Genomic DNA, 12,886 nt, shown 5'->3' on the forward strand with positions numbered 1-12,886 from the left:
CTCAGGGAAAGTTGTCTCAGTATGCCCAGCTCGCGTTCCCCGGCTTCTCTAAGGTTGCCTCCCAGGGCTTCCGGGGCCTCCCTTCCAGCTGCCATATGCCATCCCGGCCAGCTCTGCTCAGCTTCGTGGTGCCAAGGTCACGGGTGTGATGCCCAACTACAGACCCGCAGTGCCAGCAGCTTAGCCGCCCAAACCCTGGCCGACTCCGCCACCTGCTGGCCCTTTTGGGAACTGCACCTCTGAACTCCAGGGAAGCTGGAATGGACTGAAGACCTACCGGGAGCGCTGCCCTGGGCTGTGGGCTTTACTCGTATCTTATTGAAACGTCAGGGCTACCATGTGAAGTGGGCTTTGAAACACGAGGAGACTGAGGCTCAGAGGGGCTAAGAATTTCATCTAAGGTAACACAGCAAGTCATAGATCTAAGATTCCTACCCAGGTCTGTGCAAGTGCCCAGTGTATGTTCTGTCCACCTGACTATATCTTGCTTGGGGGAAGGGGGGGAATATCCACGATTGTCCACTCTCCCCAACTCCCAAAAGGAAGGCAAAGGCCTTATACCTCTCTTGCAAATTCATCTTCCAGAGAAGGTGAATGTAATGCCTCCTGTCTGCCAGGCACTGTGGCAGCACTAGGCAATGATGTGAAGAGAGAGTGTGAGGAGGACATGGCTCAAAATAGTGTGTTCAGACCCATGACACATTAATAGACACACTACGCTACACTTATTTTTGTCTGTCCAAGCGGAAAGACCCATAGTTCAATCAGAGTTAAGTCAAACAAGGTCTTGATTTTGTTTCTTGGACCCAACCGCCTGTGCTTCTAACTCAAGAATAATAACCGAGGAGTGGCACATTATTTTTACATCTCATTTGCATATGATTAATTCTAAGTCAAAGAGAATGGAAATGGAGGTCACCCTGGCCCCTTGCTTCTCAGCTGCCCACCATGTGCCTGACCCTGGCTATGTCTCCCATTCCCCGCTGTGGTCCCCCATCCTTCCTAGTCCTACCCCACTCCTTGCCCCTGACCACATCCCCCCAGCTCCCAGAAGTCCTGTTCCTTTCCTCCTCTGTCACCCACACAGCCCCCGCCACCTGGCCGCCCACCTGAAAAACTTTTCCCCAAGTTCTTGAGAAGTCGCGTAGGATCCAGGAGAGAAGAATCAAAGTAATAAAACCTCATTTAATTCCTAACGGAGGGCAGAGCTGTGAGCTGCAATTATCTTAATGCTGAGCTATTTTTACTCTCTTTCCTTCTCTGTCTCCTGCCTCTCTCCATGGTGAGGCTTTCTTTCTCCCTTTGTCTCTCCATCTCTCACATGTGTTTTCTCTGTCTCTTTTCACTTTTTCCTGACTCCCCACCTTCTCTCACCTTCTGTCTCTGTCATCTTTCTTTCTGTCTGTCCCTTGTGCCTGTTCCTCTGTCAGCCAGCCTTCCCCACCCCTCTTGGCCCAGGTTCAAGAGCTGCAGGGGCCTGGGCAAAGGCTGGGGGAAAAGGGTAAAGACCCTCCCCTCCACCGCAAAGACCCCATCTTCCAAGCCTAGCCGAGAGGGAGAGGGGAGTCTACCTTCCCAGCTGCCCCAGCCTGGGTCAGGGGAATATTTCCCTCGTGGCCTTCCAGAGTGCCAGTCTTGTTTGCAGAACCTCCATAAATGAGTCCTCCCTCCATCAAAGGAGCCTCAGCCACTGTGCTCCCCAAGGCCTTCTCACTCTGATGGGCTCTGAGGTGTGACTGGTGGTGATGTCTCCCTGACCCTGTCCTCTTGTCACCCACCCAGCGCTCCTCTGTCCCCTTCATCCTGTTCCAGGATTTTCCCACATTTTTAGCACTGGAAGCCACAGGCCCCTCACCTTCACCTTGGCCCAGTGACCATTCAAGTAAACTGCCTGGGCCGTGCCTTTCCTGTGCCCCTTCTGACTTTCAGAACCTCCTTATTCACCCTCTTAAGGAATTGCCAAACTGGTCTTTGCCACTCCCCAGCACATCCCACCTGGAAGAGGGCCCTAGGCCAAACCATGGGCTGCCAGAGATGCCCACACCCCTGGCCCACAACCTGGCATCTGATTGTTTCCCCGACAAGCATGTAAGCCAACAAACATAGCAGGATTTGAACCAGGCCTGAGGTTGCGGGGGTGGAGCTGAATGGCCAGGACCTCCAGCTCCCATAAGCAAAACTCTGCTCTCCTGCCACCTTCTGGGTGACTCTGGGGTGCAGACCCCCTTTCATAAGACTCCTCTGGTCTCTTGCACCCTTCTGCCAAGGACCCAGCATGCTGGGGCTGGGAGTGGAAAAGTTGCTGGAGGAGGCGGGGCGTGGGGGGTTGGGGAGTGCTCCTGACTGTTCCAGGTCTGAGTGTGACCAGGAGAGAAGACAGCCAACACAAACAGAGCCCGAAGGAAGACACACTCTTATGTACACATCTACACATGCACCCTCTCAGTGCTACAGAGAAGCTTTCAGACCCTCACCCATAGACCTGTAGAGATACCCAGGGCCTGGACAGATAAACAGGGACACTCCAACCCAGTGGGCCCGCCCCTCCCTTTTCCCCTCCAGAGACGCACACAAACACCTCTGCAAAGAGAGAGGCTCACACCTCAGAAATGAGCACACACACCTCTCCCCCCAGCTCTGTTCCTGAATGCACCAAGCTCACACACGTGATGGCACGTGTACTGGTACAGGCAGCCCCCCAACTCTGTCCCCCTGGGCTGGCTCAGTCTCCCCCGCTTCAGATCTGGGGAGAAAGGAGGAGACACGTGAACCCAGGGTGCATCAGGGCAGGGACACATCCCCCCGCCCCCCATCACAACTTCATCTCCTTCTTCTGCACGGGCTAGAGCTGTGGATACAGTCCCCCCACCCTCTGCAAGCTGCCACACGCCAGCCCATCACCTTGACAGTCTCTGACATCCTCCCCCACACCCACACCCTCCCCCAGCACACAGTCTTCCCACACCCTGCCACTCACACCCGCATCTTTGACACTCTGACACACTTACTCACACAGACTCACACACACTCATGCACACCGACCCCCCCCCCCCTACACACACACACTCCGTAGCTACAGGCACCACAGGGCCCCTGGCACTCACACACACTCCCTGCCATGATGACTGACACGTGTCCTCCCACGCACACCATCTCTTTCACACTCGCTGGCTCTCTAGGACACCCCCATTCACAGCGTGACATGCTGGTGGTAGTTTCTCCAGGACCTCGCAGTCCTCCCCGTGAAACTCCAAGGACCCAGGCCACGAAGGGGTTAAAGTCAGAGTCCCGTCTCCCTGCTGCCCCTCTCCCTGCTCCCCCCCCCCCCAGCCCCGCCGGCCTCCCCCCATTATGCTCCCTGCTGGACTCCATCAATAATGCAGCTTCAAGTTCTCGGGAGACGGCAGGGGGCCCCCAGCCCGCTCCCCGGTCCTGGCTCACACTCCGCACCCTCCTCCAGCCCCGGGGAGAACACAGTTCTCGGTGCTCATTGGCCACTTCCTCCTGAGCCCTCCCACCAAGCCCCCGGGCGCCAGTCCCAGGCCGAGGGGACGGGCCGGGGACCCCGAGGCTGGGGCCAGAGGGTGAGACCTGGAGGGACGGGGAAAGGCACAGACAGACAGAGGCGCGAGGAGAGGAAGGGAGGGAGAGAGAGGGAGGCGGAGACACCCACAGAGACCCTCGGAGAGAGCGAGGAAAGGAGGGAGAGGCGAGACTCAGGGAAAGACACCGACCCCGAGCCGGCGAGCCCGAAGCCGAGGCCGCAAGCGCCGGAGGACCCGCGCAGCGGGCGCGGCGGGCGAGCGCGAGAGCCGGGAGCCGAGAGCCGGGGGCGCTCCGAGCCGGCGCGACCCCCTCCCGCTCGCGCGCCCTCCCCTCTCCGCGCGCGGTATTTTTATCTGAGCGTGAGCCGCTCGCCTCCCCCTCGCCGCGCACAGCCAGCGGTCGCCGCCGCGCCCCGAGCAGCGCCGGGAAGCCGAGCCGGGACCGCAGCCCGGGACCCCGAGACGCGCGCCACCCACCCCCCCCACCCCGGCCCCGCCGGCCACCCCGCCCGCCATGGACCCCAAGGACCGCAAGAAGATCCAGTTCTCGGTGCCCGCGCCCCCCAGCCAGCTCGACCCCCGCCAGGTGGAGATGGTAAGGGGGCCGCGCACCACCCCCGGCAGCTCCTCCCGCGGCGGGGCGCTGCCGGGGCCGGACCGGCCCGGGGCGGGGGTGGGTGGGGGGGCGACCTAGAGTCTCGGGCCGCCTCGGACACGCGGGGGCGCGGGGCAGCGCGTGAAGTTCGCTGCAGACTCGGGCAACTTTTTCCCGTTCAGGCGGCGAGCGTCCGGGGCAGGACCGTTGGGAGCGGCCGCGGGCGGGGAGACTGTGCTCTGGACCCTGCTCGGTGTCCTCCTTCTCTAGGCTCCCGCCGGGACCGCTGCGCCCTGGCCCCAGCCGGAGCCGGTCGGAAGTGAGAAACGCGGGGCACTGACCCATTGTACAGAACAGGCCTCCGCCTCGCGGCCCCAGGCTCTGCCCCTCTCTGGTGCCACCGTGTATGCCTGGGCCCGGCCACCAGAGCCTTGTGCTGACCTCCTTCCCTGCCAGGCCCTACACAGAGCCACAACATGGGGGTGGGGGGCGACCGGTGGTCCCAGAAGTCAGACCTCTTCACAGAGTACTGAGTTCTTTGGAGAGCCTTGGCGGGGGACCGGGGGGGGGGGAGGGGGGAGGGGGGGTCCAGAGGTCTCCAAAGGTGGTAGAGGTGGACGGAGGGAGAGGAGAAGAGGGCTCCGCCCCCCACAAAGTAGCGTGTTCACTTGTTGCTGAGCTGCAGCTGGCACCCAGCAGAGCAGTGAGAGTGGGCCAAGTCTTTTTGGGGGGAGGTAGGGGAGGCATGGGGGGAGGGGGAGGTCCTGGGCCTAAGCAGCTTTGGGTCTGGAGGGCAGTTTGGAGAGCTTGGCAGGGGGAGGTGGCAGTTTCAGCTTAATTCACCTGGTTCTCTTTGTGCATTTCCCTGGAGCTCAGAGGGGACCTAATTAACTGACAGTTGGTCTGATTGAGAGCTGGGGGGGGAGGGGGTGGGGAGCAGTGACTGGGAGTGCCCAGTGCCCGCCCCCCCCTCACTGTTTAGCTTGGCTCACATACCAAGGAGGACAACTTTTTGTTTTTTTATGAGCACTGGGCCAAGAGTTACAGCCTGAGAGAGACTGCTAGAGGGACCCAGGCACAGGCCTCCAGGGACACCTCCAGGACCCTGTGGGTCTGGGGCTCAGGCCCACCCCTGAGTCTCAGTGTGGGGTTGCAGGTGTCTGCAGTGCCCTGGCTCAGCCTCCCTCTGCAGCTAGATCCAGTTTCTTTGAAGCCCTTGAGCTGACCTTAAGTGGGCAGGGCCACGTGGGTGCCGTGGCCCATGGGGCATCTTCCAGAGCCAGCTTCGGCTCTGGAGGTCTGGTATCTGCAAAAGCTGGAGAGGATGGGCTTCCTGGATAAGGAAAGGTGGAAAGGGAGATGCCCATTCTGGAGGAGCCACAGAGTGGGGTGGGCGTGGGCTAGAAGTCAGTGGTGGGATTTTCTCCTCCTTTCTCTGCCATGGTGAGCTGTAGCCTTGAGCTCTGTGCTGAACTTCCTTGAGCCCTGGGTTTTCACCTCAGTAAAATGAGGGGGTTGGATGAGCTATAGAGTTCCTTTCAGCTCTGACAGTCTTTGATTCAAAGGTTCCCTGGGGATTTCAAAGCACTGTTTGTTCTCTGCTGCCTTGGGGGGGGGGTGCAGGTGTCTATCCTGCAACCCCCCCCCCCCACTTCTTTCTCCATCTCCTTAGATCCGGCGCAGGAGACCAACCCCTGCCATGCTGTTCCGGCTCTCAGAGCACTCCTCGCCAGGTGGGCCCCTTCCCTGCTGCCCCAGCCCTGGCCCCACCCTAACTCTGATGCCTTCTTGGGGCCCTTTCTTAAGTCCCATGAGTAGGAAACTGAGCAGAAAATGGGGCAGAGTGGGTAAGGTCTGGGAGTCAAACTCTTTTGGGTTTATCTGTTGACCAGGCACTTCCAAATACCCGGAAGGAAAGGGCACACATTCCCTTTCCCCAGAGATTGAGCCTTTGGGGAAAGTAATTCTCTCTTTCTCTCTTCTCTTTTCTCCCCCTCTTCTCTCTCCTTCCCTCCATTTCCCTTGGTTCATTGGTGGACACCCTCAGAGGAGGAGGCCTCCCCTCACCAGGTGAGTTTCTAGGGGCAGCTGGAAGGAGGAATGCGGGGGGCCCCTTTGCAGTGGGCTGGACAGGATCATTCCTGACTAATACAGGATGCCACTTGAAGGACACATGAGCGTATCAATTGGCACCTAGGTAAGAGTGCCCGGTGCCAGGGTTCTACCAGCACATACTCCTCTGCCCTTGTCTTTCCTCTGCTCAGACTTGGGCTGGGGTTCTACCTTGAGCCAGGCTATGGCGTATGGAGACCCTTCCAAAGCCTAAGTCCTAGCAGGACCCAGAGGGGCAGCGGCACCTGGACCCATCCGCAGAGGCTAGGGCAGTTGGCCTGGGTTGCCAAGGGTGGCGTGGAATGGGGGAAGGGTGGAGGGAAGGGGCCTCGGTGAGTCTATTTAACCTGGTGCTTACCCTGGCAGAGAGCCTCAGGAGAGGGGCATCACCTCAAATCGAAGAGACCCAACCCATGTGCCTACACACCCCCCTCGCTGAAAGGTACTGTTCCACCTCACCGCTCCCCACCCCCCCCCCCCACGTGTTAGTCTGGCTGTCCCCTCGGCCCCTGGAGCAGGGCTGACACTGGGGGAGGGAGGTGAAATGTTGAGCTTTTGTCAAAGGGGAGGGATTGTCTTGTGTACCCCAACCACTACTTAGGGACCAGATCTTTCTTAATTTGGCCTTGTAATGAAGGGGCCCAGGGGCTGAAAGAGGTGGCTGTGGGCCTTAAAATAAGGTGGTGGGATTGAAAGAAAAGAGATAGGGCCTAAAATGACAAGTATCATCAACATAAAGTGATTCAGTACTGTACCCCCTCTTTGCAAGTGTGTCCCAGGCCACCTTTTGGTCCCCTGCTCTCCAACGCGCACCTTTTTCAGGTGCAGCCTTTACTCCCCTCTCCCAGTGGCATAACATTTGCAGAGGTCAGCAAACTGGATGCTTCTTGGTCCTGCTTCTCCTTTCTGTATTAAAACACAAATCACTCTTTTTTTTTAATTTGTTTATTAAAAAATTTTAATGTCTATTTTTTAATTTTTAAAAATGTTTTATTTATTTTTGAGAGAGAGAGAGAGAGCATGGGAGGGACAGAGAGAGGGAGACACGAAATCTGAAGCAGGCTCCAGGCTCTGAGCTGTCGGCACAGAGCCTGACACGGGGCTTGAACTCCTGAACAGTGAGATCAAGACCAGAGCCAAAGTCGAATGCTTAACCTACAGAGCCACCCAAGTGCTCCAAACACAAGTCATTCTTATAGTACACACTTATAGAGCACCTAATGTATGCCAGGCCTCACTGGTGGCATTGGGCAAAATCAGGGGAGTAAGATTTGGCTCCTGCCCTCTTGGGGCCTTTGGCCTCAAAGGGTCATGGGTGAGCTACCGAGGAGAGGATGGTTAAGCCTGGATTTGAAGGATAAGTAGGAATTCAACAGGCACGCAAGGCATGGAAGGGCATTCTAGGATGAGGAAAGGAAATGTACATGGGGGAGGAGGTGTGAAATCAGAGAGAGCCTCTAGAGTCGGCCTGGAGACTTGGCTATCTGCAGGGAAGCTGGGGGAGATACACCTGGAGGAGAAGGTGTGGAGATGGGGAGGGACTCTTCCTAACTGAGCTAAAGAATGCCTTCCCACCCCCCACTGCAGCTCCAGGCCTGAGGCTCTTCCTGCCTGGCCAGCCCCCTCCTCCCGTGGAGGGAGGACCGGATGGCTGGATGGGTGTGCTGAGAGCTCCCTCTGGGGTGGGTTTAATGAGTTCCCAGCACTGGCCAAGGTCAACAGGCACACCTGTCACCTACCTGTCAGCCTGCCTGCCAGGGTTGGGAGCAGAGAGGAGAGGCTGGGAAGAGAGGAGAGAAGGGCAAGGGCATTTTCTCCCCCCCCCCCCCCCCCCCAGGATAGAAAGAGGAAGGGATAGCATGTGGGCAGTGGGTTCAGCACCTGGAAGGACTTCCCACCTGTAGGGATATGGAGGAAGGCCAAGCCCCTGCAGTAGAAATGGGGGGGGGGTGGCATCTTCTCAAGAGAGAACACGGGACCTCTCTCCTTCCTACTCTGGGCTGGGGAGGGCTGAATGGACGTGAGGGACAAGAACCGTCCCTTGGATTCTTGGTTATGAGCATGGGGAAGAAGGCAGGGGTGAGGAGAATAGGGCCCAAGTGCTTCCGGGCATCCTGCAATGGCTAGAAATGTGGTCCCACCGCCACTGTCCCTTTGGGCTGCACCTTAGGAGGGTCTAAGTTGGGAGAGGCAGGGCAGTCTGGGGGCTGTGCTGGGGACCTTTCAAAAGGGAGACTTGGGTTGGGGGGGGGTGGTCCAGGGTCCCAGACATGAGGACAGATAGAGAAGAAGACAGCTGAGAGGGCTGGTGGGGGGAACCTCAGGGAGCCCCGAGAGGCACAAGGGGAGGCGCGTGCGCAGGAGGCTCCCGGGGCGCCGGCACAGGCACTGCACACCTATCGGCACTTCAGCTCAGGAGCTGAACTGTACTCCCCCGACTAGGGGAGAGGGTGGTTGCTCAAGCAGCCACCTCCTTCCTCTCCTCCCTTCCCCCTAACCCTCAGAGGACCCTTCTGTACCTGGAGGGCACTGTGTTGCAGGCTTCAGCCCCTTTCTGGCCAAGGGAGCGCACCTGGCGGGGTCGGGGGTTTGTAGGGGGAGAAGCCAGGGACCTCCGGGGGAGGGTGGACAACACTGAGTTTTGGCTTGAAGCGGACTCCCCAAGGCCAAGCTCTCACACTTGGCTCAAGGTGAAGTGCTGCTGCGTCCCCAAGGCCAGGGCAGGGCGATTTATTGCATTTTTATTGTCTGAGTAGCTTGCCCAGAGCCAGCAGGAGGCACCGGGCTGGGAACTCAGGGCAGGGCGGGGTAGTGGGCACACACAATGCACCCTCTGTGCCAGTCCCGAGTTGGCAGGAGCGTGGTGCCCTGTTCACTGCACCGGAGGTTTCCAGCCTGGATCTACCCCTCTGGGCTTTCTAAGGGGAGGGGCTGCCTGCCACGGAGAAGGAGCTGGAGAACCCCAGCACCTAGCTTGTCAGCATCTTCTCTGTGAGCTGTGAGTTCAGTGACTCCAGTGCTCTAAACTTCCACCAGCTCCTGGTCTCCCTGCTGCCTCCGCCCCAGCCACACCTCACAGCCTCCCCTCAACCCCTGCCACTGCCCCAGAATCCCCCAGCCCTGGCCCCTTTCTCCTAACCCCCAGTCCTTTCCATCTTTTGGAAACTTCTCCTCAGCTGCCCACACTGTTCCTTTCCTAGGCCCTATCCCAGCAGGCCTTGGTGGTGTTGGGGGGGTGGGTGGTGTTTGCTGCTTTCTAGGTCACCACAGAGGGAGCTGGAAGCTTGGGGATGTGGGTCAAGATTGTGGGGGCTGCGTCTGAGCACTCCACATCCCCAGGCACAGGCTTCACTGGCTGTAGACTATTATATCCTCAGTCTCCAAACTGTTCCTACCCCAGGACCCGGGGCAGAGATGTGTGGAGTGGCATTTATGACGTGGGCAGTGCCAGGGAGTGGGGACCAAGCCCAGAATTGGAGGGGGTGTGTGCAGGATTGGGGTAAGCAATGGGCCCTAGGCAGTCTGGGCACTCTGAGAGAAACTAAAAGGGACAGATCCCCCAGGCCCTGGCCCATGGGTCCTATGCCTTCTGTCCAAGGGCTATAACTGGTGGACACTGTCTCCAGTACTGGGTCCTTGGAGAAACAAGTTCCCTAGCCACGGAATGTTAAGCTGCTGCTGTACCTGCCTGGTCTTGTCTAGCTTGACACCCTATAGTTTGGGGGAGCTGCCCAGTGCCAGCCTTGGTGGGGGGGCTGCATCTTTGGACAGCTTAGGAGTCACACATGATCAAGGATCTAATGCCTGCTGCTTTTGCCCTTGTCTGGCCCCCCAGCAAACTGATCTGGGACCTTTAGCTTTTGAACTATACCCCCGAGGGGGTTAGCCACGGGAAGGAGACTGGAGGCTGGGCCACATGCCTCTCCAGCTTCTTGGGCTGCTTCTTGGTCTGGCTGACCCTTGCCTTCCTGCCTCCCTGCCTCCCCCATGCCAGCTGTGCAGCGCATTGCCGAGTCGCATCTCCAGTCCATCAGCAACCTGAGCGAGAACCAGGCCTCAGAGGAGGAGGATGAGCTGGGGGAGCTGCGGGAGCTGGGCTACCCTAGAGAGGAAGACGAGGAAGACGAGGAGGAAGAGGAAGAGGAAGAGGAGGAGGAGGACAGCCAGGCTGAAGTTCTGAAGGGCAGGAGGGGGCCTGGTAAGCTGACGGGGCCAAGATGCCTGGGTTCCACGAGTATGGGTTAGGTGGGTTCCTCCCTGAGAGTCCTGGGATTTTTTTGACACACATAAGCTGCGGTCATACAGCGAGGGCTTGCCCGTCCTCCCACCCGTATGTGCCTTGCTGGGCTTACTGGGGCTGCTCTCATCCTGACCCTGTCCCTCTCCCAATCAGGTTGTCCCTGATAATTCCTCTCTTCCACTTGAGGTTTGAGGCTAGACCCAAGAAAAGACTTCCTCGCCATGGCAGTGAGGGGGTACAAGGAAACGCAGGGATAGACAACTAAGAGGGCCCAATGCCCCCTTTACCTGTATTTCTGAACATAGGTTGTGGTCTTCAGCTAGGAGGCTGAGAGCTGGTTTCTAAGTCCTCCCCAGGATCCTGTGGCTATGTCTCCCCTTTTTTTGTTTCCTGGGCTGGAGGTGAGAGGGTGCCCTCTAGTGTCTAAATGGAGAATCTAGGATTCAAGAACCAACCTTGTCCTCTGCACCTCCAACCCCAACTGCCTGGGAAGAGACCTGCCAAGGAGGGGCCTAAGACCGACACAGAAGGCCTCAGAGCTAGAGACCCCAGATCTAGAAATCTCCACAAAAGGACCCAAGGCCCAGAGAATTCCTAGGCAGAAAGATCTCTGTCCCTCCCATGGCTGTTTTTTCCATGCTTAGCTATAGTAGATTGTGCCATATCTATCCCTCCCAGTGCACATTAAACTTTCTGGTCCTTCATTTTATGGGGATGAAAAACAGTTGACCACCCCTGCTTGTAGCATCCATCCCTCAGATCCAAACAAAATGCCTTGGACCTCTTCTCTGCATCTCTGGAGCAAAAGCTCCTGTTGGAAATTGAGTCCACTCTCACTGAGACCCTTAGGACAGGTAAAGAGGAGGTGAGAGGAGAATGTTTTCTCAGGAGAAGCAGTAGGGCAGAGGGGCAAATGACAAGACTACCAAGGACCAATATCAGTTGCCACCGCTCCTGGAGTGCTGGTGCTGGGCTGGTCAGGGTAGTAACTGTTGTCTTATTTAAGGCAATCTACACAATTTCCCTCTTACTATCCCCTTCAGAGAGGTAATAACTGACTCATCTAAGTCATATAACTATTCACCGGAAGAGCTGTCTTGGGCCAGTGTTCTGTCTATTATACCAGGATGCCCTCAGAAAGCTTAGCCTTAGCTATTACAGAAACTCAGCTCATGCTCCAGGACCACTGAATGGATACCTAAGAGCCTGAGTTTTTATCCCTTCTACCCCATCCCCAGCTGGGGAGAAGATAACTTGTGGCCAGGGTCTGGAGGGACCCTGGGAGCGCCCACCCCCTCTGGATGAGCCCCAGAGAGATGCAAGCTCCAAGGACCAAGTGGAAGATCTGGCACTAAATGGTGAGGCTTGGTGGTGGGGAATGGGGAGGTGGGGAGGTGGGTTGGGATTTCTCATGAGCGTGGCCAAGCCCTGAGTCCCTCTGCTTGCCTTGCAGAGTCTGGGGAGGAGCCACAGCGCCCTGCCCACCCTGAGCCTGGCACATAGGCATCCGGCCTTGCATCTCTCAGAAGGAAGTGGAGGGGGCATTGCTGTTCCCCAGAAACCCACTCTGTCCCCACCCTATTTTGTACCCTTCCCCCTCACTCGCTAGGGCTGTGGCTTCTGACTTCTAGAAGACTTAAGGCTGGTCTGTGTTTGCTTGTTTGCCCACCTTTGGCTGATGCCCAGAGTTCCTGGGTACTTGCTGCCTGATGCCTACCCCTGCCAGTCATTCCCCCATTTACCCAGAGGGAGGCGGGATGTGAGAGACTTTGCATCAGATAATCCAGTAAGGGTGTGTGTGTGGGGGCAAAGGTTTATCCTTCACAATTCCACTCCCCAGACCCTCTCCCCTGGGCACAGGAAACCCACAGGGCAGGACCCTAAGATCTGGGGAAAGAGGGTACTGAGAAATTGTAGGTACCCTTAGATCCTTCTCCATCCCCTCTCCTATGGGGGATTTCAAGTTACCACCCCTCTCTCTGGCTTCTCCCAGGGCCCAGGATTCAGGCATCCTTCTCCTCAGCTTCAACATTTTGGAAATCTTCCCCTTATCACTCCTGCTCCCCAGCCTGGGTGCCTGGAAGATGGACTAGCAGAGGCTGCTTTGTTGCGTTTTGTTTATGCTTTGATGCCAGGAATGCCGCCTAGTATACGTCCTTAGGGGGGCACACGGTGGGGAAGCCAGGTTCTCCTTGTCCTCCAGCTGCTCTGCCCCCTTCCCCTCTTCCCTGACTCCAGGCCTGAACCACTCCTGTGCCGTAATAAATCTTTGTAAATAACTGTGCTGAGACTCCTCTTTCAGGGGAAAGGAGAGGGAGGAGGGGATAACGGGTTCCCGTATGTGGAAGACCTGGTTGGTGGCCATCTCGATCCTAGTGTCCAGTCCTCTAGTCT

At 57.6% G+C, this 12,886-nt stretch overlaps 1 protein-coding gene across 8 annotated transcripts; it reads left to right on the plus strand.

The window, feature by feature from the left end:
* Positions 1-4,033: 4,033 nt before the first annotated feature.
* On the plus strand, positions 4,034-12,767 carry PPP1R1B (protein phosphatase 1 regulatory inhibitor subunit 1B). 8 transcript variants are annotated; one of them, XM_042965809.1, is made up of 7 exons: positions 4,035-4,140; positions 5,813-5,873; positions 6,188-6,210; positions 6,619-6,694; positions 10,247-10,450; positions 11,731-11,850; positions 12,486-12,767. In XM_042965809.1, the coding sequence occupies exons 1-7, from the start codon at positions 4,060-4,062 to the stop codon at positions 12,638-12,640; spliced, it is 720 nt and encodes a 239-aa protein (XP_042821743.1). In that variant the 5' UTR covers positions 4,035-4,059; the 3' UTR covers positions 12,641-12,767. The 8 variants fall into 8 exon arrangements, with proteins under 8 accessions (XP_042821750.1, XP_042821743.1, XP_042821746.1 ...); XM_042965812.1 differs by having other exon boundaries at positions 11,946-12,576; XM_042965810.1 differs by having other exon boundaries at positions 4,045-4,131.
* The last annotated feature ends 119 nt before the right edge of the window (positions 12,768-12,886 follow it).

The sequence above is a fragment of the Panthera tigris genome, chromosome E1 (genome assembly GCF_018350195.1).
Source record: "Panthera tigris isolate Pti1 chromosome E1, P.tigris_Pti1_mat1.1, whole genome shotgun sequence".
In the NCBI taxonomy this organism is placed as follows: Eukaryota; Metazoa; Chordata; class Mammalia; order Carnivora; family Felidae; genus Panthera; species Panthera tigris.

What these genes read in the sequence shown, in the direction of transcription:
- PPP1R1B (XM_042965809.1), top strand. Translation starts at nt 4,060, where the DNA reads ATGGACCCCAAGGACCGCAAGAAGATCCAGTTCTCGGTGCCCGCGCCC. An exon ending in CACACCCCCCTCGCTGAAAG is followed by an intron (nt 6,695 to 10,246) that starts GTACTGTTCCAC and finishes CCCCCATGCCAG; the next exon opens with CTGTGCAGCGCATTGCCGAG. An exon ending in GAAGGGCAGGAGGGGGCCTG is followed by an intron (nt 10,451 to 11,730) that starts GTAAGCTGACGG and finishes CCCCATCCCCAG; the next exon opens with CTGGGGAGAAGATAACTTGT.